At 53.3% G+C, this 22,726-nt stretch overlaps 3 protein-coding genes across 8 annotated transcripts; 2 read left to right on the top strand and 1 right to left on the bottom strand.

Annotated features, from left to right (window-relative positions):
• Nucleotides 1-315: 315 nt before the first annotated feature.
• POU5F1 (POU class 5 homeobox 1) lies at nucleotides 316-5,059 on the top strand. Its single transcript, XM_074347927.1, has 5 exons — nucleotides 316-776; nucleotides 3,434-3,554; nucleotides 3,825-3,955; nucleotides 4,281-4,439; nucleotides 4,547-5,059. Exons 1-5 carry the CDS (start codon nucleotides 372-374, stop codon nucleotides 4,811-4,813), a joined length of 1,083 nt encoding a protein of 360 aa, XP_074204028.1. The 5' UTR covers nucleotides 316-371; the 3' UTR covers nucleotides 4,814-5,059.
• A 1,107-nt stretch (nucleotides 5,060-6,166) lies between these two features.
• Nucleotides 6,167-10,084, bottom strand: TCF19 (transcription factor 19). Of its 2 annotated transcripts, none has more exons than XM_074348356.1 (5): nucleotides 9,783-10,084; nucleotides 8,804-9,364; nucleotides 7,194-7,830; nucleotides 6,717-6,939; nucleotides 6,167-6,595 (listed from the first exon to the last, which is right to left on the bottom strand). In XM_074348356.1, exons 2-5 carry the CDS (start codon nucleotides 9,039-9,041, stop codon nucleotides 6,458-6,460), a joined length of 1,236 nt encoding a protein of 411 aa, XP_074204457.1. In that variant the 5' UTR covers nucleotides 9,042-9,364; nucleotides 9,783-10,084; the 3' UTR covers nucleotides 6,167-6,457. The 2 variants fall into 2 exon arrangements, with proteins under 2 accessions (XP_074204457.1, XP_074204458.1); XM_074348357.1 differs by having other exon boundaries at nucleotides 7,194-7,749; nucleotides 9,783-9,974.
• A 121-nt stretch (nucleotides 10,085-10,205) lies between these two features.
• On the top strand, nucleotides 10,206-22,492 carry CCHCR1 (coiled-coil alpha-helical rod protein 1). 5 transcript variants are annotated; one of them, XM_045521622.2, is made up of 18 exons: nucleotides 10,206-10,357; nucleotides 11,352-11,484; nucleotides 11,563-11,776; nucleotides 13,022-13,325; nucleotides 15,331-15,494; nucleotides 15,615-15,750; nucleotides 15,930-16,040; nucleotides 16,239-16,388; nucleotides 16,860-16,970; nucleotides 17,056-17,162; nucleotides 19,603-19,715; nucleotides 19,890-19,935; nucleotides 20,083-20,219; nucleotides 20,355-20,543; nucleotides 20,640-20,741; nucleotides 21,555-21,706; nucleotides 21,816-21,987; nucleotides 22,226-22,492. In XM_045521622.2, the coding sequence occupies exons 2-18, from the start codon at nucleotides 11,469-11,471 to the stop codon at nucleotides 22,336-22,338; spliced, it is 2,337 nt and encodes a 778-aa protein (XP_045377578.2). In that variant the 5' UTR covers nucleotides 10,206-10,357; nucleotides 11,352-11,468; the 3' UTR covers nucleotides 22,339-22,492. The 5 variants fall into 5 exon arrangements, with proteins under 5 accessions (XP_045377578.2, XP_045377581.2, XP_010959890.2 ...); XM_010961589.3 differs by having other exon boundaries at nucleotides 10,274-10,357; nucleotides 11,418-11,484; XM_010961588.3 differs by lacking the exon at nucleotides 11,352-11,484 and having other exon boundaries at nucleotides 10,226-10,357.
• The last annotated feature ends 234 nt before the right edge of the window (nucleotides 22,493-22,726 follow it).

The following is a 22,726-nucleotide window of genomic DNA, read 5'->3' as shown; positions in this document are numbered from 1 at the left end:
AGGAGGTGTGGAAGGGATCCCAGACGGCTCCCGATGTGCGCGGACGGTGGAGAAGGCGGGTGGCTTGTCGGGAGTTGGAAGTGAAGGTCCGCATGGGGCACTTGCAACCAAGAGCCTTGGGGTCTGGGGCCTGGAGAGGTTCCCAGTTGGAGCTCCAAGGTTTCGCCTTCCACCGATACCATCGCCACTGTCAGGCAAACACCCTCCGCCTCAGTTTCTCCCACCCCCACCGTCTCCTCCCCCACCCATCCAGGGGGCGGGGCCAGAGGTCAAGGCTAGTGGGTGGGATTGGGGAGGGAGAGAGGGGTTGAGCAGTCCCTTGGAGAGCCCTCGTTTTACTAGGCCCCCGGCTTGGGGCGCCTTCCTTCCCCATGGCGGGACACCTGGCTTCCGACTTCGCCTTCTCGCCACCACCGGGCGGTGGAGGCGATGGGCCAGGAGGGCCAGAGCCGGGCTGGGTTGATCCTCGGACCTGGCTGAGCTTCCAAGGGCCTCCCGGTGGGTCAGGAATCGGGCCGGGGGTTGGGCCGGGGGCCGAGGTGTGGGGGCTTCCCCCGTGTCCCCCGCCCTATGACTTCTGCGGAGGGATGGCCTACTGTGGACCTCAGGTCGGTGTGGGGCTGGTGCCCCAAGGCGGCCTGGAGACCCCTCAGCCCGAGGCCGAGGCGGGAGCCGGGGTGGAGAGCAACTCCGAGGGGGCCTCCCCGGAGCCCTGCGCCGCCCCGGCTGGCGCCGTGAAGCTGGACAAGGAGAAGCAGGAGCCAACCCCCGAGGAGGCGAGTGAGCTGCAGCGGGGCCGGGGGCGGCCGCGGGAGGGGAAGTGGTCGCCTGCGGCTGCCTGGGTCCCGGACCTAGGAGGGGAGCGGGCGGGGGCGGCGCTCCGGGCAGGCAGGGGAGTGTGGGGACTGCGAGCTGTCCCGAGAGCAGGGGCAAGGTGGGAACCAGAGGCCAGAAATTAGAGGGAACCGCAGGTGAGGGCAGGGGCTCCCTGGGGCAGTCGGAAGCCGGCCTTGCTTCCCCCTTCGGCCCTTGTCAAGTAGGTCCTTCCACTTCCTAGGCCTGACCTGGGTCGGGTCACTCATTACCAGTCCAGCATCAGACCGAGCTTGGGGTTTGAGCCCCTTCGACCCGTATCCCTTCTGGAAAATCTGAGCCTTATCAGATCCAGGATCTTGGCCTTAGGGTTAAGAGTGGCCTGAGGGTGAAAACAGTGCTTATCCCAGGGTTATTGTTCCTGAAAGTCTAGGGTGTGACTGGTTTCTGATAGAAGCTCCTGTTTGGGCTGTGTGGACGTGTAGAGTTTGGGTTTACCTTCCATCAAGTTTAGGGCTTGTCTTCTTCCCTTGACCTCTGCCTTGGTTGGGCCTGGTGAGTCACCCTCGTGCAGACTGCACACCCTGGCACCCCCTTGGAGACAGCTGGAAGTACCGATTTCAGCCGTAATTCCACAAGTAGTGAACTGGGGGGGAAGGGGAAGAAGTCATCTCCAGGCCATTCCCCAAATGTAGGGCTTGCTGAGGGATTGAAGACTTCCGCGTCCAGCCCTGCTGGGGACTATTAAGGATGTATCTTCTAGTCTACCGAATAGACAAGTGCAAGCAATTAGAGATCTAGTACTAAGCCTTTAGACCTCAGAAGGAGGTGTGAGTGGTTTCAGCTGACCAAGTAGCCCTAGACTTTTTGCAAGAGGCTACTGCTGAGCCTTGAATAATAATGGCTGCCAATTGTGGTCCATTTCCTAAGTGCCTGGCTGTGGGCTCAGTTTCTACATCATTATCTCATTAACCAGCACAAAATCTCCTAGGGAGGTATTATTAACCTATTTCACGGGTCTTAACTGCTAAATGATTAACCTAGGGTTCGAACTGGGGTTTCCCTTGTTTCAAGTCCCCAAAATATGATTTGGAAAAGCCGAGATGGGGACAGCTGGGGACATTTTTAGGTTTGCAACATTGGTTGAGCAGAAGTTGGGAATGGAAGTTAGCCTGTTTGAGTTTGGTGTGATTGATCACCCTGGAAATACTTCTCTTAAGTTTCCGGGACTGCACTGGCCTTCATTGGAGAGCCTCGGGGCTCCGTCCATCAAACTCTGCTCTGTCTACCTTTACTTCCTCTCATCCACCCTCAAGGCTCAAATACCTTGTAGACCTGACCACTGCATTTTGTCTCCCGCTGGGATGGCTCCCTGCACTGCCCCAACCTGTCCATTACCCAGTAGTTCAAGGCCCAAACCAGTCATTCTCATTCCTTTCACATCTTTACATCCAAACCTTTGGAGACACCACTATCTTTACCTTGGAAATACATCCTGAATCAATCACTTAGAGCCAGTCTGGTCCCAGCCACCATCATCTATGCTGGGATGACTGCAGTTGCCTCCTCCTTAGTCTATGGCCAATACATCAACTGGAGTGAACATTTTCAAATGTGAGAGATCACTTTACTGCACAAAACCTTTTTGCAGCTTTCCATTTCACTGAGTAAACCAAAGTCGCTGCAGCATCTCCAGAATCTGCCCTGATCACCTCCCTGACCTCATCAGACCCTCTTTTTACCATTCCTCCATCCTCTTACCCTGCTGGCTTTGCTTTTGGCCTTGCTACTACCGCCTCCCCCCCACCCCCCGCCCAACGCCTTTCCTCTTGGCTCCTTCCTTTTGCTCAAACATCATCTCTGACTATCTTATTTAAAAATTTCACCTTCCCCATCATCCCCTCCCCTGCTTTACTCTTCCGTAGCGCTTCTAACATACTGGGTAATAGTTATTTTTCTCTCTACATCAGAATGAAAGCTGCATGAGGCCAGGGAATTTTTGTCTACTTTGTGTAGCCACTGGCTTACAGAAGGTGCTGTTGAAATTAGTGAGGATGCTTCTATATTGCAAAAAGAAACAGTAAAAAATAAGGCATAATCAGATTTTTTAGATTGAGCACTAACTGTATACAAAGCACTTTATTCATACTTCTTATGACACCTGTTTTGTAGTGTGTCTATTTCTGTTTGTACACGCTGTGTCATAGTGTGTGGGACCCTCAAGGCAAGATGGAGAGTATATTTGGAATGAGACTCAGAGAAACATGATGCTCTTTATTTCGCTAGTCTCCGAACTTCCTCAGGCTAGGGCTAATTCCTCATCAAAAAGCTTTTGTGAGTATTAAATGACCTAAAAAGACTGGAGGTCCCTTCAGAACCTGATAGGTGTTCTCACTGAGGCTGGGGCCTCTTTCCATTATTGACTGGTGCTCTGTGTCTGATGGATGTGTCACTTTCTGGGGTAAATGACAGTTGTATATGGGTTATTTCTAGATATTAGATGGGCAGTCTGGAGGCAGAGATACTCCCACAGGCCATTCCTTGGGGCCCAAAAGGAAGGAGAGTGGGGTGGATAAATGGTATGTTTATGTTCTCATGTGTCCTGTCTTTTTGAATACAGTCCCAGGACATCAAAGCTCTTCAGAAAGACCTGGAACAATTTGCCAAGCTCCTGAAGCAGAAGAGGATCACCCTGGGATATACCCAGGCCGATGTGGGGCTCACCCTAGGGGTTCTCTTTGGTGAGTCTCCCTCAATGTGTTCTGACCCACGGAACACAGGGACCACATCTCCCCTGGAAGGAACATCCCTGAATTTGGGCCTTTCCTCCCCACCAAGGATACAGTAGGAAAAGATTCTGTCCTTGGGCCTTGATTTCTCTCTGGGAAGAAGTAGGACCCTGGTGGGGGATCTTGTGAGAATGGAAGAGATGGTGAGGCCTGGGTCTTGCGGTCACAAGGGCCCCCAAAGGCCTGCTGCCTCATCTTGCTTCTTTCAACCCACCTCCCCAGGGAAAGTGTTCAGCCAAACGACCATCTGCCGTTTTGAGGCTCTGCAGCTCAGTTTCAAGAACATGTGTAAGCTGCGGCCCCTGCTGCAGAAGTGGGTGGAGGAAGCTGACAACAACGAGAATCTACAGGAGGTGAGGGTGGGAGGGATGCCCAAGGGCTGACCCTGCCTCAGCCCAATTTCTGCTTCCATGCCTGGCTGGCAGCTTTCCCCCGTGGAGTCAGTAGTTCTCGACAGGATGGAGTGGAATTCCTCAGATCTGCTGGGAGGAGGGCCAGGGCCACTGGTCTAAACCCACTCTTCTGGGATCTGTATTTTTCATATCACCTGGCGACTCATCCAGCCAGTGCTCCTTAGCAGTTTGCTCTGGAGTCACTGACCCCCTAGTGCTGCTGCTCAGCAGGTTCGAGGCTGGCCTTCCCGTTTCCTCCCTTGTCATCCCCTCCCCGCCTGCCCAGATATGCAAAGCAGAGACCCTTGTGCAGGCCCGGAAGAGAAAGCGGACTAGTATCGAGAACCGAGTGAGAGGCAACCTGGAGAGCATGTTCCTGCAGTGCCCAAAACCTACCCTGCAGCAGATCAGCCACATCGCCCAGCAGCTCGGGCTTGAGAAGGATGTGAGTGCCCCTGTCCCCTGTCCTTGCGTGCTCCATCTCCTCCCCGGTCATGTCTCCCAGAGCTTCTGATCGATTGTCACCCCCCCCCCCATATCCTCCACCCCTAGGTGGTCCGAGTGTGGTTCTGCAACCGTCGCCAGAAGGGCAAACGATCAAGCAGTGACTATTCGCAACGAGAGGATTTTGAGGCTGCTGGGTCTCCTTTCTCAGGGGGACCAGTATCCTTTCCTCTGGCACCAGGGCCCCACTTTAGTACCCCGGGCTACGGGGGCCCTCACTTCACCACACTGTACTCCCCGGTCCCATTCCCTGAGGGTGAGGCCTTTCCCTCGGTGTCTGTCACCACTCTGGGCTCTCCCATGCATTCAAACTGAGGTGCCTGCCCTTCCCAGGAATGAGGTGGAGGGCAGAGGAAGGGGAGAGCTAGGGAGAGAACCCTGGGGTTTGTACCAGGGCTTTGGGATTAAGTTCTTCATTCACTAAGAAAGGAATTGGGGACACAAAGGGTGTGGGGCAGGGAGTTTGGGGTAACTGATTGGAGGGAAGGTGAAGTTCAATGATGCTCTTGATTTTAATCCCCACATCACTAATCACTTTGTGCTTAAATAAAGAAGCCTGGGACCCGGTAGATGGATACACTTGTCTTTGGTTTATCCTCCTTTGGTTACTGAAGGGTGGACGGGGATATCTAATAGTGGATATTAACAGCTCTCAGACCCAAATGACCCTGTAGCTAAGGTGCCCTTTAAGCTGCTCAGAGTCACAATGTCACAGGGAGATCTGGGATTGGAATCTGAGTTTATAAGTAGAGGGCTCATATGGGTGTGAACTTAGTTCTTAGGAGCCTGTGACCTGGCTTCTGGGTAAATTGGAGGTAAGTGCCTTATTTTTGCCCAAAGATGCAGTTACTGCATAGTCCATTTCCTATTACAAGCTGGCTTTTTGCTTCTCCTCACTTTACTCTAGAAGTCCTTAGTGGCTTTATGCCAAGAAATCGAGTCTTCTAGATAACTTCTTTCTTCTGTATATCACCCCAACCAGAAACCCCACTTTTTGCGTTGATACTGGGGTCCATTTGGTTTCCACCTAAGGTTTTTGCCTACCCTGTCTGTAAGTGACTCACCCCACCCCACCCCAATTTTAGTCCTGGCTCTGCCACTACCTGATTGGGGCCCTTGCTCTGGACCTTTCCTCAATGTGTAAAAAAGTTGGGTTGGTAATAAGTAGGAGATGGAAGGGGATGGACATGCAGATTGCAATAGAATAGGTCAAGATGAGGCTTTCCTAATTAGAACCATAGAAATGATGCTTTGATAGCATCTTGGCTTGGAGTAAGACTCAGAAGAGAGTCATTGTAGCATATGTGGATCAACTGATACACTGGACCAGGTTGCATCTGCTCTAGCCCGTGTCCTAGATTTTCTCTTCCTGGTAGTACTGGTGGAACTTGTAAAAGTTCTGCCACCCTCATGAACTTGACCAAATTCCAAATACCTTATTTGAATGGCACTGGATCTGTTTTCCTTTAAACGAGAAACTGTAATTACCTTTTTTCCTGTCTTTCTATCTGCAGTTCATCCCATGCACCTTTTCAGTGAGTAGGTTCATATTTCTCTGTCCCTTGTCTGCTCATCTCTCTTCCCCTAAGAATCTGATTTAGTTCTCCAGACTTTACCAAGTCCATTCTCCAAAGAATTGGAAAGCAAGGAGTATCAGACCCACAGACAGAAGCTGCTTATTCTTTATTTGGAAATGGAAGCAAAGCTCTGAAAAGCCAGGTCACAATCATTGTCAGTGGAAGGATTACTCACAATGTAAGAAGGAAGTCTGGGGCTGTGCCCTAGGTTTTCCCAGAGGTGCCTTAGGTGATGCCATCCAAGGACATTAAGAACTTGCTTGTTCAAGTCTGGGGCTTCCACCTTCCCAGGCATGACCTCTGCAATTTATGGGTGCTCTTGACCACAGACATCCTAGGGTCCATGACAACATCTTATAAGTGGGACTCTCCAGCTCACTTCCTAGCTGGAGCAACTTCCTAGATGCAGCAATATCTTTGGCAGGAAACCATCTCTTCTGTCACCTTGGCCATGAGGGCTTGCTCCAGGCCTTGAATTGACATCCATAGCCATGGACCCTTCCCCTGCAGTCATTCCCTCCTGGGGAGGCAAGGGAAGAAGAGGGTATCTCTTAGGATCCACTGGCACCCCAGTGTCCACCTGGAAGTGCCAGCTCTGTCCTCTGGTGCTTTGGTGGTGGGCCTTAGGTCTGGATACCTACACGACACCCTGGGCATCGAAAGTCGGCTTCCCTGGCAGCCTGGATGCTGCAGCCAACACAGGCCACGTGGAACCAGATGTCACAACCATCACACTGAACCCAGGCTACTGTCTCTTCTTGGGGTAGGCAGCAACAAGGGGCTGCACAGGGCTCCCCGCCCCCAACTGCAGGGGGGGCCCTGGGCGTGCTCACTGGGTGCTTCCGAGGACGCCCACGTCGATTTCTGAAGAAAGTGACACAAAAATCAAGGTCACTGGAAACCTGCAGTAGCCTAGGACTTTCCCCTGGATAACTGAGAGTGAACCTAGATAGATTTACTAGACGAATGGTGAATCTGGTTAGTAGAACCAACCCAGGTCTTGCCATTCCAAAATCTGTTCCACCTCCAACCCCCCAAGCAGAGAGCCACCTCCCAGCCTAGGGCTCTAAAACGGAATCAAGGCAGTGAAATACTGAGACTGAGATTTTTCCACTTACCCACTGGGTGTCGGTGGAGTCTTCTCTACACGGAGTTTCTTCCTGGGCTCCATAAGGACTGGTGGGGGGCTCTCGGGAGCCTCTCTCTCATCATCCAGTTCTGCCAGCACTCGGTGAGCTGATTTCCTCCGGTTTCTTGGGGCTGGGGCAGAAGGGGTGGTCCCTACTTCCCCAGGGGGAGTTGGAGTGGGCCGGCTCTGTAGCACCCCCCCACTCCGAGAGAAGGTGAGGGGCTGGGAGTGGAGCTTGCTGAGGCTGCCAATGGAGTTGAGGATCAGCGTGGCTTTGGGGGCAGGGGAGAGGGTGCTGAGGGGGCGCTGTGGAGCCCCTTGGGAGGGCAGCACGGGCTGGAAACCAGTCCCGGTTCCCTGGTCTCCCCTAGACCGTGGAATGGTAATGGCAGCAAAATCTTGAGGTTTGACTCGGACTTGCTGAAACATGTAGAACTCCGAGGGGCTGGTTCCTGGGGGGCCTTCTGGACCAAAGGTCAGAAGGTCACCATCACTCAACTCCAGCCTGTGACCCCTTGGGAGTCGGACATTATTGACCAAAGTCCCTGTTGATGGTAGGGCACCAGACAGAACGACAAAAACAAACAACTGGTCAGAAGTGGAGAAATCTGGTCCTGTTTGATTTTCTGGGGAACACGAGGAAGAACATGACACCTGTCATTAAATTCTTACATTCTAAGTCCCTCCAGGTGACATCAGATATGAACTCCTTGTGAGTTGGGAATGTTTATTTTTCTTATGCCCCCCCCACAGGGCATGTGGAAGGAATGAACTTCCATCACACCACTGAGGTCTGATTCTCTGAGATGCTGTCACGCAGCTCCAACTCAGCACTTATCAACATAGCTCAGACTGTCTGGGTTCAAATCCAAACTCCACCACTTACCAGCCATGTGACCCTGGACAAATTAGCCTCTTTGTACCTCACTTTCCTTGTCTGTAAAATGGGGATGATATTTGTGCTCATTTACATTTAATGCACTCAGAACAGTGCCTGGCTCTTAAGAGTAAACACTAAATAAATATTGGCCGCTATAGTTAACCAATCCCCACAACACTTCCTAAGCAGACCTAGCAAAGACTTACATCTTACCTAAGAGTAACCTAAGACATAGAGAGGTGAAGTGACAGGCCTGAGTGACAATGCCAGGGGCCAGTGGCAGAACTCAGATGTGAATCCAAGCCTGAGGATTGGATGTAAATCAGGAAGTAAGGAAGACACTCCCAGATCATTCGAACAACTCAACATATAACTGTCCTAAGCAAAGACCAATGTGCCTTCGCAGATACGGAAACTGAGTCATGTCTGAGCTTGGTCCCCAAAGACTCCAGAACAATCCCAATGTGATACTGCCCTGATGATACCCCATGCCCTGGATCTACCTACCAGCCCTTGTATGAGCTAAACAGGGCCCATCAAGGATCAGCCCTGGAAAGAGCTTCTGATACTGCACACTCCTGGTGGGAAGACAGGTCTGGATGACAATTGTCAATCCAACCTGATGGGGAGTTTGGGAGGCAGGCAGGGTCCCTGTGGAGACTCATTCCAGCCCAGAACTGTGGCTGCCCAGGTGCAAGGCTGCTCTGCTCACTCCTCACCTTGGCTGCTATGGTCCTCCAGGCTGACCCTCCAGTCATCGCCCCGACGCTCAGCGTGCAGCTCTGCGTGGACTCCAGAGATGAGGCCAGGCTCCTGCTGGGGCCGCAGGGCCACATCACACAGGTCGGCCCGGCAGCCCAGGCGGTAGGTGCAGCCAGTCCCGCTTGGAGGGTGGAAGGTGTAGAGATCGACACCCTTGCCGCCCCCTATGCGCAGCAGCTGGAAGCAGGGCAGCATGGGCGGTGCCCCCTCCACAATCTCTTTCACTTCAGGAATCCATCACCTTTCCCACTCCTGGGCCATGCACAGCTGGCCTAAGTTCACTTTCGTTCTGATGCAAACTTGAGCTGTGCTTTGGGCAATTTCAACTTTGGGCACACTCTCTGAGTAATGCAAATTCAGAGTGCGAGGAGCCTAGGATGTGATGTAAAATTGGCTGTCAACAGATTTGCAACTGAAAAATTTGGTGAAGGTCCCAGGGTAGTGCAAAAACGAAGGCGTCCTATGGCATTAAGTTGAATCAGATCCTCAGTCCGCAAGATATTCCAGGAGCCTTCAATCTGTGCAAGGCAACAATACATTAGGCAGCTTCTAGGGAAGTTCTGTAGGTGTATGGGTTGGGGGTGGGTTCCTGCTTGTGTGTGATACTAACTTGTCACCTCGGTGTAATCTGCAGAAGAGAAGCTTCTTTCTGTCAAACATTTTTATCCAAATGGAGTAACCCTCCTGCTAGCCCGCGCCTGGCTCTTCTGGCCAATCCCACACTCATAACTAGTTAGTCTGAACCACAGTAGAAAACGTATCCACTGTCACCCTCAAAAGGCAGTGCAAACGAGTCTCTACGTTCTCCAACCAAGCGGATCTAAAACCCTGCTTCCTGACTTCTCCAGGTGGGGTAAAAACAGGAAAGGGCTCCCCAGGATCATGCAAGGCAAAACCAGCATTTTTCCTCCCCGCCCCAGCCCGGTTCGTATCTACCGCGCGGTGCAGTCTCGGAGTGGTCCCCTCTCCAGGCAGTGCCAGCCTGTGCGGCAGCCCAGGACCTCTCGAGCTCCGGCCGGGGCTGGCTCTCCTGCGGCTGTTTGACAGCGAGGAAGCGAGGCCAGGAGGGGCGCGGCCTCAGTGCGCGGGCAGCGCCGACCCCGCCTTCGGAATTCCCGGGTCCGAACTTCGCGCCGAGCGAGCCCGCCCCTCGTGCCGTTTCTGATTGGCCACCTCGTTTGCCCTCCTTCTCTGCATTGGGTAGCTTGCTGGGAGGATCCCCGATGTCCCGCCTTCCGCTTTTTCTGATTTGTTCACAAGTTTTCCCGGGTTCCCGGAGTCGGGAGGAGCCGCCAGGGCGCGGAGATGCCCCCAACGCCTTAATTGGGCTGGGCTTTAGACACTACTGCGCCTGCGTGCACTTCTTTCCCTCCTCCTTCCGGGGTGGTACAGGGCTTTAGAGCGGCCCGCCAACCTGCCCGCTTTGCGCAGGCGCGGTCTGGCGCGGAGGCCACGCCCGGGATCTAGGTGTAGGGGGTGTGGCCAAAGGGCAGAAGGGTCTCTCGCGCTGGGTAAGGGGCATTCGGGGAGAGTCGGTTGGGGGCGGGAAGGGGCTGTGAAAGGGTTGCAGGGGTGGGTTCAGGGATCCACAAGGTGAAGAGTACACGGGCCGGGGGAAGGAACAAATGAGGTGGTCAGAAAGCCTTCGAGCTCAGCGTCCAGCAGAGTGAAGACTCAGGAGTATCTGGGGAAGAGGAGCGAGGGAGAGCAAGGCTATCGAGTTGAGGGATGAGAGTGAGGGGCCAGAAGAATTCCTTCAGGATAAAAGCGAAGTAGGATGTGGGGAGGGGGGTAGGAATCCCAGATTGGGGGAAAAATAGATGAATTCGGGTGGGAGAGTGGGGAATTCTTGAAGAGCCCTCTCTATGCTCTAAGTCTCTGGAGAGGCTGATGGGCGACAGGAATGGAACCTGAGGGGACAGTAGAGAGAAACTGAGGAAAGTTGCTGGAAGGGTTTGGATGAGATGTCAGGAAGCTGACTTTCCTGCCAAGGGGTCTAGGCTGCCTGGATCCCCCCACCCCCCACCCCGGGGCCCTGAGTAGGCATCCTGCCCTACATTTGGCCACATTCATCCGGGGCCAGGCCTTGGGCCAGTGCTTTGAGAGGGAAGGATCCAGGAGTCATGGCTTGGTGGTGTCTGGATGGGCTTCCTCAAGGCCTTGCTGAGCCGTGGAGAGAACTCTGGAGATTGGGCTCACAGCCCCTGCACTGCATACCTCCTTTCTCACCTCCATCCAGGAACGGCAGAGACTGTAGAAACTTAAGGAGGATGGTAAAGGCACTGCCCAGAATTCTAAACATATGAGTAAAACCTAAGAGCCTCTCAGCCTGTTTCAGTACATTCTCTCCATCTCATGGCTGTTGCTGTAGTTCTATCAGGAACCAAACTGAGAGAAGCAAGTTGATCTTCGAGTATTTCCTACTTCTTTTGGGAAGGAGGAAAAGAGGAGTTAAGAGTTGATGGACCTGGCTGTTGTTTAAGGATTATGACTTTGTTATTGTAGGAGCGCTCTCTTGGGAAGGTGGCCTGAAAATTGAGTTGGAGTGTCCTTGTTTCTCCTATTGTCCAGGGGAACATAGATGGCTGGACACAGAATCTAGAGACTTCAAATAATGTGGAGATGTTTCGACCTTCAGGTCAGTGGGACCTGACAAGGGGACTGGTGATTGCGTCTCCCTGGGGAACTGACCATCTTTGTCCTTACGATTCCTCAGGTTCCACTGGGCTGATTCCCCCATCCCACTTCCAAGCTCGGCCCCGTCCAACTCTGCCAAGAATGGCTCCCACTTGGGTCTCAGACATTCCCCTGATCCAACCCCCAGCCCATCAAGATGTCTCAGAGAGGCAGCCAGACAACCAGAGACTTCAAGTGACCATGTGGGAACCGGAAGTTTCTGGCAAAGGGCAGGAGCCCAGGTGGAGAGGCAGGTAGGGATCCACCGTGGCTGTTTTCTCAGGCTTGGTCGCCAGTGACCCTTCTTCAGTGAAATAGATTCCTTATGCTATTTCAGCCCTTAGTTCCGTGATTTGTTCATTTTTAAGTAAGAAATTGTTGGTGCCTATAATGCGTAAATAATCGTAAGGCCATGTGTTAGCCACTAGGGACAGGGGTACCAAAAATGAGTAAGAGAGATCCTGATATTAAGGAGTTTAAAATCCTAAGAGAAGAGATAGCTTGGTCCGCAGCTAATATATTAAGCATAGTATAAAACAAGAAGTGTGGGCTGGGCATACAGACCCGGTGCTGTGGCGGTGTGCATTCATTCTGATGGATTTGGCTGTGCTATTTGTCAACGTGCTGTCTGTTAAAATTCTTATTCTTGATGTTTCATGTGGGTCTTTTCCCAAATGGACTGGAACATCATTTTCTGCCATTTTGCTCTTGAGCAGAAATGCTGATGGATCTACCTTGGACCCCACCCTAGAGAAGGGAGCATGATGATGCAAAGGGAGCCCTGGCGTGAATGTCAGGAGATGGAGACTCTCCGTGGCTAGTTTGGCTACCAGTGAGGAGTCTTTTGACCAGTCACTTAATTACTCTAGGCTGCAGATCTCTGCCACTTTTTAAAAAAAGTCCTGTGGTCCTGGGCCTCAGTGAGGGAGCTGTATCAAGAGCCATGTCATAAGGGGCTTTAAACTTTATGTGACGCCAGTAGGCTGTGCTCTCCAGAGGTTGGGACTATGTAATTTATTGAGGTGCTGCCCTCAGACTTCTCACGCAGTATACCTGACATTCAATAAATGATTTTAATGAGCGCCTGGCCTTGCTGTACTGATACTGGAAGCTGTGACCTTTCTTTGCACCTCCCTAAATTTTCCTTGCCCTTAAATCAGAATTCAGAAGTCTCCAAGTGTCTTTCCAACTTGGACTGTGTCACCTCATAATATGCACATTTGATGTTTTAACATATCTGCCTGTGTATCGCCCCCAAGAGAGCATGTTCTGTGATCTCAGCTAGCCTTTAGGTCCTGTGGGCCCAGGTATGCTTAGTGGGGCCTGGATGAATGTTGATGCTGGTGGAAGTGCAGAGATCCCCAGGGCCCAGTTTCATCCCCTGCCATCTCCCCACTCAGGAGCAGAGGGAGTCTCTTCTCCTTCTCCTGTCTCCATTTATGCCTTGGCCACTCTCCTGGCATGAGACAGGTCTCACCTGTGCTAACCTGTCTTCGAAGGTCTGTGGAGCTACCTGGGTCACAGGCCCTGAGCCAGCAGGCTGAGCTGATCTCTCGGCAGCTGCAAGAGCTGCGGCGGCTGGAGGAGGAGGTCCGGGTGCTGCGGGAAACCTCACTGCAGCAGAAGATGAGGCTGGAGTCCCAGGCCATGGAGCTGGAGGCTCTGGCCCGGGCGGAGAAGGCCGGCCGTGCTGAGGCCGAGGGCCTGCGTGCCGCCTTGGCGGGGGCTGAGGTTGTCCGGAAGAACCTGGAAGAGGGGAGCCAGCGGGAGCTGGAGGAGGTTCAGAGGCTGCACCAAGAGCAGGTGAGTGTGGGTGTGGGAAGGGTTCAACTTCTCAACGTGAACTGGGCAGGAGCTCCCCAGCAGAGAGCAGTGATGAGATGTTTGGTGAAGGTGAAAAAACTGGTGCCCTGGAAAGAAGGAGGACTTGGGTGTGTTGGTCTTATTCAGACTGCACTTTCCCCCAGGACTCAGGTGACCTCCCATCACTTGAAGCCCTCCTTCCCCTTCCAGTAGGAAGTAGTTTGTCTTCCTACTTTTCTCTAGGTACCCAGTTCATAAGGGAGCACTGGGAAAGGGGAAGCGGAGTCCTAAGGTGGGCTGGAAAGGGGAGATTATTCAGTCAGCAAGCATTTATCTCTGCTTGCTCTGTGCCATCCTGAGACAGGAGCTGGGACACTGGGGTGAGCGAATCAGCCCAGTCTGCCCTCAGGGGTGGAGCTGACAGCCTAGTGAGGGCACACACATTCAAGGCTTAATTTAATCCTAATTCATTCATTGCCATTGGGAGAAGTGCCATGAAGGAGAAGGACAAAGGAGCCCTAACTGGTCTGGGGGTTTTCAGGACGCCACCCTAACCAGTTGACGTGTGAGGAAGTAAAGACATTGAAAGAAAATATGGGTGAATACCCATAATCTGGGAATGGGGAAGCCTTTCTACCTATGAATCAAAATCCAGAGCCATTAAAGTTTGACATATTGACTTTATAAAACTAAACTTAAGAATGACAAGATAAAAGTAAAATTAAAGGACCAAATAAAGGAGGGAAGATTATTTACAGCTTGTATCATAGGAAGAAGCTAACATCCCTATTCTATAACGTGTGCCTAGAAATCAGGATGGAAATACAGCAGTCCAGTCAGAAAATGAACAAAGGAGATCATTCGAAGAAAAATATATAGGGCCTTTAGATTCATGAAAGACTCTTAGTGATAAGAGGCTGACATCTGTGCACTAGGAGTGGCTGGTGGGGCGGCCTGTGGGGCGCCAGTGGGGCTGGTGCAACACTGGGCAGCACATGGACGGGAGGAGGCCCGAGGGGCTTGAGTGCAGGCAGTGAGGGGGCGCTGGGTGCTGGGGTGGAGTGTGAGGCCTCGGGCTGTTCAACTTTATACTTTACCTTAAGAGCAATGGGCAGCTGTCGAAAGATTTTAAACAGGGAAATGACATGATTGGATTTCTATTTTAGGTCTAAAAGGACCACTTTTGTGATTTATGTCCAAACAGCTCACTGTGACGGGGTTCTGGAGATAGGACTAGAGGCCGGCAGGCAGGAAATGGGGGCAGCCACTTCCCTCCTTCACTGGCCAACCCCTGACTCCTTCAGCATCTCTGACACCCTTAGCACTGTCGGAGGTGCCGTGAGAAAAGGACAGGCTCCCTGTCTTCCTAGAGCTTCCTTTCAAATGGAGGGAGGCAGGTAGTAAGCACGTGTAGAAGCAAGATGGTGTCATAATGATAAAAATGCAGGAAGGGCCTGAACAGGTGATGGGGCCCAGCAGGAGGATCAGGATTAGAGGCCTGGTGAGGCTTTCCCGAGGGGGTGACATCACCTGAGATCTGAGGTGCTGGGGGAACTCAAGCCTCCAGGTTGACTCCAAGGTGGGAAGGAGCGGGCTTGTTGAGGGGACGATGGGAGAGCGCTGTGGCCGGAGTGCCGTGGGCAGTGGAAGAGCGACAAGAGACGGGCTTAGAGAAGCGGGCAGAGGCCAAGGAAGGACACTGGCCTGCACAATGTGGTAAGTAAGCCACTGGAGGGTTTTCAAGACCAGTCAGGAGACTGTTGCCGTTGTCCAGGCCAGAGATGAGGGTGGTTTACCCGAGGTTGGTGGCTGTGGAGATGAGAGGAGTGACAGTACTTGGGGAGAGAACTGGCTGATGGATTGGAGAGTGATGGGGGCGTGGGCCCCCCAGGCTGGTCTCTGTTTTGCCATGCACAGTTGGGTGATTTCCTGGGTGGTCGTCTGAGGTCACATGTGGTGAGAGTGAGGGAGCTCACCTCTGCTGAGCCCTCCCTTCTCTCCGCAGCTCTCCTCCTTGATGCGGGCTCACCAGGAGGCTCTTTCCAGTTTGACTAACAAAGCAGGGGGCCTGGAGAAATCTCTGAGTAGTCTGGAAACCAGGAGGTCAGGGGAAGCCAAGGAGCTGGCCGTGGCCCAGAGGGAGACCGAGCTGCTTCGGAAACAGCTGAGGTGAGTGGACGGGGTGGGTGGCTGGAGGGGAGCCCAGCAGTTGGTGGGTTGGTGGGTGGGGTAGGTTTCCAGCCAGGGTAGCCCCACTGAATGGCTACCCTGTTCCCACCCCAACCCTAGCAAGACCCAAGAAGACTTGGAGGCTCAGGTGACCTTGGTTGAGAATCTAAGAAGATACGTAGGGGAGCAAGTCCCTCCTGAGGTCCACAGCCAGACATGGGAATCAGAGCGACAGGAGCTTCTAGAAACTGTGCAGGTACAGGGCATGAGGTGGGACAAGGGCTCCGGTTCTGGGAAAGGGGCCCCTGGAGAAGAACACAGACCCCTGGAGAGAAGGCAGTGCTATACAGGGGGCAGACTGGCCACTGCCTGAGGGCCAGCTGGGAGCCCAGAAAGAGGCGTCTGCCCTCTCTCTCCCTCCACCCTGACCCGCAGCACTTGCATGAGGACCGGGATGGTCTGCACACCACGGCCGAGCTGCTGCAGGTGCGAGTCCAGAGCCTCACGCACATCCTCTCCATGCAGGAGGAGGAGCTGGCCCGGAAGGTAGGCCCCTCATGCCCTGGGTACCTCCCTGTGGGCGGGAGGGGTGATGTGCCGCAGCCAGAACCTGTTGGCGTCCCTCCTCCCCACGCCTCTTCTTGCTGTGGCTCCTGCTGCGTGGGCAGGATAGAAGAGACAAACCCACCTCCTCCCTCTGCTCCCCGGGGAGCCCACAGTCTCCCCTCTTCCTCCACCCTGCAGATTCAGCCTTCAGACACTCTGGAGCCCGAGTTCACCAGGAAGTGCCAGTCCCTGCTGAAGCGCTGGCGGGAGAAGGTGTTTGCCCTCATGGTGCAGCTGAAGGCCCAGGAGCTGGAGCACAGAGGATGCGTGGAGCAGCTGAAGGGGCAGGTCACTTGACGCTCTTTCTCCCCACGTTCTCCCCCTGCCCTCCGCTCCTGTGCTCCTTACGTAAGGGATGACATTTAGTCAGTAAATACTGAGTGGTTCCCATGTGCTGGCAGCACAGCCCTGAGCAAAGGGAGACAAGGACCTGTTCTCAGGGGGCCGACATTCTGTGAGTTGGGCCAGCCTTGGGTAAGATGGTCAGTGACGGCCTTCCCAAGTTGGTGACAGTGTCCAAGGATGGGTGGGTGGCATGAACAGAGGCCAGGCGTCCTTCTGGGTGGGTCACAGGGTGGCTCCTCAAGGTGTGGACACATGGAACATGCTTCCGGAAGGAAACCCGGACTCAGACTCCATTCTCGGGAATGGGAGCTTCTGGCCTCCCTGCGTGGCCTTCTTTCAGAGACCTCTGCCCCTGGTCCTTCCTTCCCAGTGCCCCCACTGCAGCTTTCAGCACTGCCTCCTCTCCTACCCCAGGTGGCAGAGCTCCAGGAAAGAGCTGAAACTCAGAGTCAGGAGCAGGCCATCCTGCAGCGCTCCCTGCAGGACAAAGCTGCAGAAGTGGAGGTGGAGCGAATGGGTGCCAAGGTCAGTGTCTGAGACAGGTGGAGGCTGAGGGAGGGCCGGGGTCCCCCAGCGGAGGGCACCCTTTCCTTAACCGCATCCTTCCTAGGCCCTGCAGATGGAGCTGAGCCGTGCTCAGGAGGCCCGGCGCCGGAGGCAGCAGCAGATGGCCACAGCGGAGGAGCAGCTGAAGGTCGTGGCCAATGCTGTCAGCAGGTATCTGGGACGGAGGGTGGGTGGAGTAGGGTTTCTGCTTCTCCCTGGCTCCCTGGGCACCTTGGAGTTTAAGAGCCTCAGGCAGGAGGGGCTGGAGAGCTGGCTGGGTGGAGGATGCAGGGCTGGAGGTACCTGGTCCTATAAAAGGCTCTGTGTTTATTTTTACCTGGGGCAACCCCTGCACATTCACATCAGGGTCACTTGTTATGACTCCCACCCACTGCGTGTTTGGCTGGAGGAGAGGCAGCGCTTCCCCTGGCGGTTAGTAACAGCTTGAGCTCAGTAGAGCACCTGGAGGGTCTCCACTGTCAGAACTGTTTGAGGATGGGGCGTGCAGACTCTTTAAAATTGTACAGATGTGCCCTGTTCAGTTGGAAAAAAATTAATCTATTTATTTTAAAGCTGTACACCCACAGGCAGCCCTTGTTTTGTTGTATTTGGCTTTGTGCTTCACAGATACTGTGTTTTTTTTTTTTTTTAACACATTGAAGGTTTCTGGCAGCCCCACGCTGAGCAAGTCTATTGGCACCATTTTCCCAACAACATTACTTTTTAATTAATGCTGCTTGTTAGTGTTTCGTTGTTTTTTTTTTTTTTTTTTAGACATAATGCTATCGCCAACTTAATAGGCTACAGTATAGTGCAAACATAACTTTAAATGCCCTGGGAAACCAGAAACTTCGCGTGACTCGCTTTATTGCGACATTCACTTTATTGTGATGGTCTGGAACTGAACCACAATCTCTCCGACATCTGCCTGTACTTGCTTACTAGATATTCTGTCTCAAATGTATGCCAGTTTCCTTTTTAATGAATTGCAAGCCTGTCCCTGAGACCAACTTCCTAGGTGTTTCCTTCACAGCTGTTCTATAACCTTTAGAAAGACCTCTAAGGAGAAACACAGGTTTCTTTGCACTGGTAACAACCCCTCCTCTGCTTTGGATGTTGGGGGCACTGAGGTGGTCCACTAGAGCACTTAGCAGGGTATCTGGCTTGTCATCTGTGCCCTGTAAATATTCACTGTTACCACGAGGCTCTTCTGGATGGATCACATAACACTTTTTGGCTTAGCTAATTGTGATGCAGGATGGGTCCTCACTCGCCATCACCTTCTGTTGGACTTGTACCTTGAGGACTAATTTAACTAAAAAAAAAAAAATCATAAAAAATTTCAAACACACATGGCATTAGAGAGACTAGTTATGATGAAGCACCACCCAGATTCACTCCACCCCACCTGCCTCCTACCTCCAGGAGAACAGAAAGATACGCCGTGGACAGGGTTTTACTTTGGTACCAGGACATTACTGAAATGGTTCTCGGTAATGATTTATTGCCAAAACATCCACAAGGCTTAAAACAACCCAAATTTGGATTGTTGCCCGGTTTGTTAGTCTCTAGATGGCTTGTGGATCTTTTCAGGGAAAGGCTTTCAAAAGAGTCACCGTAGGTGTTGGAAGCATCCGCTCCAACAATTTTCGGGTAGAAGTGATCTCTGCTGTGCTGCTAGGGATACAACCTTCAGCCTTGTCGTCTGCTTGTTTTCCTGTTGGTGCAGACTTGCACTCTCCTGGGGAGTTCCAGCCCGGCCCCTGGTTGCTGCCTGGTTGTAGTCCTCCCTGGGGGCCTGCTTAGACTTTTCAGCTTTCCTGAGCCCTGTTGGTCCTGCTTTGGGCACAGCCAGCTGGTAAAGCACTTGGCCTTCATTGATATCAGGGATTTGCTGAAAAGGATAACTTTGATCTCTGATACATAGGAGTGATTGAAAAACAGATTGTGAGAAAGAAACTTCACAGGTTGCTTGATAATATACACATTTAATGCCTTCTTAGGGTGAGGGTCGCTTAGGAAACTGATGGAAGCTATTGGCTTCATTCTATAGAAAAATGCACATAAGTTCATACATCTCAAACGTGGCATACAGCTCCAGGAGATTCCCAAAAGCCAGAGACATACTCAGGGGCCTGCAGGTGAAAAAGTCTAAATCAGCTAGAGATTAGCCCACTTTAGGGCGCTTGTTTTAGCCCCCGTGGAATCACTACTGGATGCTTTACCGTGTGATGGCACCTGGGCCCAGATAAGGTGCGACTCTGTGAACCTCATTGTTTTTCCTGCAGTGCTGTTATTAAAGATGCTGATTGCTAGGACCCAGATGACAAGCTTTCTGTAGGTTTTGGGACCAGGAATAGCTGTGCTTTTCTTATGAGCAACTGTATCACTTTTATCTGACGGTCACTACAGGACTTAATCTGTCAAGTTTTCTTTCATGACTAGCAGGGCACAAACTTGGGGCCTCTGCTTGCCTTCAGCTTCTCTTCCCCCTGCTCTGATTCCCGCTTCCCGGCTTTCCCCATGTACACAGCAGTACAGGATGGAGAAGGTAAAGTCCTTTTGGAAGGGAGGTGGGGTTGATGGGTCAGTGACCTTGTTCCTGCTCCAGCTTTCAGACCTGGTTCCAGAGCACCGTGGCCGAGGTGGAACGGGCCACGGCCCGACTGCCCAGCATCAGTGCCCGAGTCAGCTATGCCGTCCGCAAGGTCCACACCATTCAGGGTGGGTAGGGCAACTGCCGATCGCGCCCTGCCCCTGCCCCTGCCCCACCAGCTCCCTCTCATCCTATATCCACCCACCTGCCTCCTCCTCCGTGGTCCAAGCACCCCCTTTTCCATTCCTCCTCGTGTCCTCTTTTCTGTTCCACAAATTCATCTCTACCCTTTTTTCCCCCAGGCCTGATGGCTCGAAAACTGGCCGTTGCTCAGCTGCGCCAGGAGAGGTGTAGTTTGGGCCACTTGGAGGTGGATCAGGGGAGGGGGTGGAGCTTTAAGGTGTTGGTTGCTGGGACCCAAAACAGCGAGGATGGGGACTTAGGAGTCAGGCAGCTGGGTGATCCCCCTGACTCTGTTTCTTGTCCCTGTCTCAGCTGCCCCCCACCCCCACCGGCCAGGGACATGAGCCTTGAGTTGGAGCAGCTGCGGGAAGAGCGGAACCGCCTGGACGCGGAACTGCAGCTGAGCGCCCACATCATCCAGCAGGAGGTGGGCCGGGCCCGGGAGCAAGGTATGCCAGGTCCCAGTCACTGGAGTCACCAAGCTCGAGCAGGGGCCAGAGTGTGAGCCTTGGGGTTGAAGAGGAAGAGGGAAGAGCTGGGGCCTAGGGCGTTGAGAAGCCTGAGAGGGCACCACATTTTCCCAGGGGAGGCGGAGCGGCAGCAGCTGAGCGAGGTGGCCAAGCAGCTGGAGCAGGAGCTGCAGCGCACCCAGGAGTCCCTGGCCAGTTTGGGGCTGCAGCTGGAGGCGGCTCGCCAGGGCCAGCAGGAGAGCATGGTGGAGGCTGCCAGTCTCCGGCAGGAGCTGACCCAGCAACAGGAGATCTACGGGCAAGGTGTGCAGGAGGGGGCGTGGGCGGACTCATCAGGGGTGGGAGGGAACCGTGAACCAGAGTCCCCGGAGAGACATTCCGTGTGCACCTCCACCCCAGCGCTGCAGGAGAAGGTGGCCGAAGTGGAAACTCGGCTGCGGGAACAGCTCTCAGAATCAGAAAGGAGACTGAACGAGGCTCGGAGGGAACACGCCAAGGCCGGTGAGATTGGCCGGGGTGAACATATGTTTCCAGGACGTCATGAGGCATGAGGTTATTTTAAAAACATTTTTTAAAGCTTTTTTCGAAGAGTGCCAATCCTGGCACCAATAAACTCTTCGGTGGTAAACACACCCATAGATCCAGCACTCAGATCAAGCAACAGCACGTGACTAGCCCTGGAGCCCTCATCCCCTCCCAGTCACTCCCCTCCACAAAGACAACTACCATCCTGACATCTCACACCAGCAGTGACCCCCAGCTTCTCATTGGGGAAAATTTCAAAACACCTAGCCAAGTGAAAAGACTCATGTAACGGATACTCATGTACCTTCTCTGATTAGAGGCAGTGGTTAATATTTGGTCACATTTCCTCTCTATCTGTGTATGTACACACATTGATATATACATTTCCGGGGAGGAATCATTGAAAGTAAGTTGCAAACATCATGACCATTTAGCTGCATTGCCCACAACTAGGATTGTTTCCTATATAACCTCAATACCATTGTTACACTTTAAGAAAATGAACATGAATTACACGAAATCTGATATCCAGTCCCTGTTCAGATGTCCCCTAAGGGATTCCAGGAAGGTTCGGGGATTGGGGGAGGTACTTTGGATTCATAGGATCCTAAAGCATCAGCCACCCCTCTGTAGGGAAGAGACTGAAAGCCACAGAGCATCAGTGGCTCCCCGAGTTACAGAGCTGGGGACCCAGTGTTCCTGTCCATCCTTCCAGGCTTGTTTTCATGCTGCCTCATGGCCTCTAGGCCACCCTACACCCGTCCCCTCTGTGGCCTGGCTTTCCCGTAGTGGTTTCCCTGCGCCAGATCCAACGCAAAGCCACCCGGGAAAAGGAGCGGAACCAGGAGCTCCGGCGCCTGCAGGATGAGGCCCGAAAGGAGGAGGGGCAGCGGCTGACCCAGCGCCTGAAGGAGCTGGAGCGGGACAAGAACCTCATGCTGGTAGGAGGCGGCAGAGACTGGGCCCTTCTTGGGCTGGTTGGGGGCAGAACTGTGGACAGGGGAGGGGGCTGTGCCCGGGCTCGGTGGCGTTTAACATTCTCCTTCCCAGGCCACCTTGCAGCAGGAGGGTCTCCTCTCCCGTTACAAGCAGCAGCGACTGCTGGCAGTTCTTCCTTCCCCACTGGATAAAGGGAATCCCGTGGAGCCCAGCCCCGGGTGCCCAGGGTCTTCAGTGCCTGCACCTCCAGCAGCGGCCCTCTGCACCAAGGAGTCCATCAAAGGTGAGGGGCAGAGGGTGGGGGACTTCAGGAACGTCTCCTCTAGATGCTCTGGAATGCACAAGCCTTGTTCTCTGTGACCCTTAGAGGCCCACAGCCTCTCTTATCAGCGCCCACTGGGGCCAGGAGCCTTCTCCCTCATCCCCCTCACTTCCCGCGGCAGCCCCGGTCTTCTGCACTGTGAGTGCCCCTGACCGCCTTCTCTTGTCCGCCTCCTGTCCCTCTGGGCCTTCTCTCTCAGGATCCCTCTCTGTCCTGCTCGATGACCTGCAGGGCCTGAGTGAGGCCATTTCCAAAGAGGACGCTGTTTGTCAGGATGACGACCAGAACTCCTCTACTTCAGCCTGCCTCTGAGCAGCTGGGAGGACTGAGAGGATGAGGGTGGTGGAGAAGTGGGTCCGGGAGGGGCCAGGCCAGCTCTCTTCACCCTCCAGCTCCCCTTGGCAACACCAGCCACCAAGATGTCTGAGAATTCTCCTGTGGCTCAATAAAGGTGACTACAGTAGAACCGTGGTTTGGACAGTTCTCTCTGGGAACATAAGGGAATTTTCTCCCTGCAGCCTGTCCTGTCCGGAAAGTGTGGGAAGTGGTCCCCCACACAGCTCTTTTTCTAGATGTTTCTTTTTTCAAAAGCCCTTTCTGAGGCCGCTAACAAAGTTTTTTCAAGAAGCTCCAGGTTTTTTGTTTTTGTTTTTATTCTCAACTTTTGTTTTTAAACTCTTTGCCTCTGGAAGATGACCAG

The sequence above is a fragment of the Camelus bactrianus genome, chromosome 20 (assembly GCF_048773025.1).
Source record: "Camelus bactrianus isolate YW-2024 breed Bactrian camel chromosome 20, ASM4877302v1, whole genome shotgun sequence".
Classification (NCBI taxonomy): domain Eukaryota; kingdom Metazoa; phylum Chordata; class Mammalia; order Artiodactyla; family Camelidae; genus Camelus; species Camelus bactrianus.
Note: the sequence above shows the minus strand (reverse complement) of the source record. Positions and strands in the feature narration are given on the sequence as shown.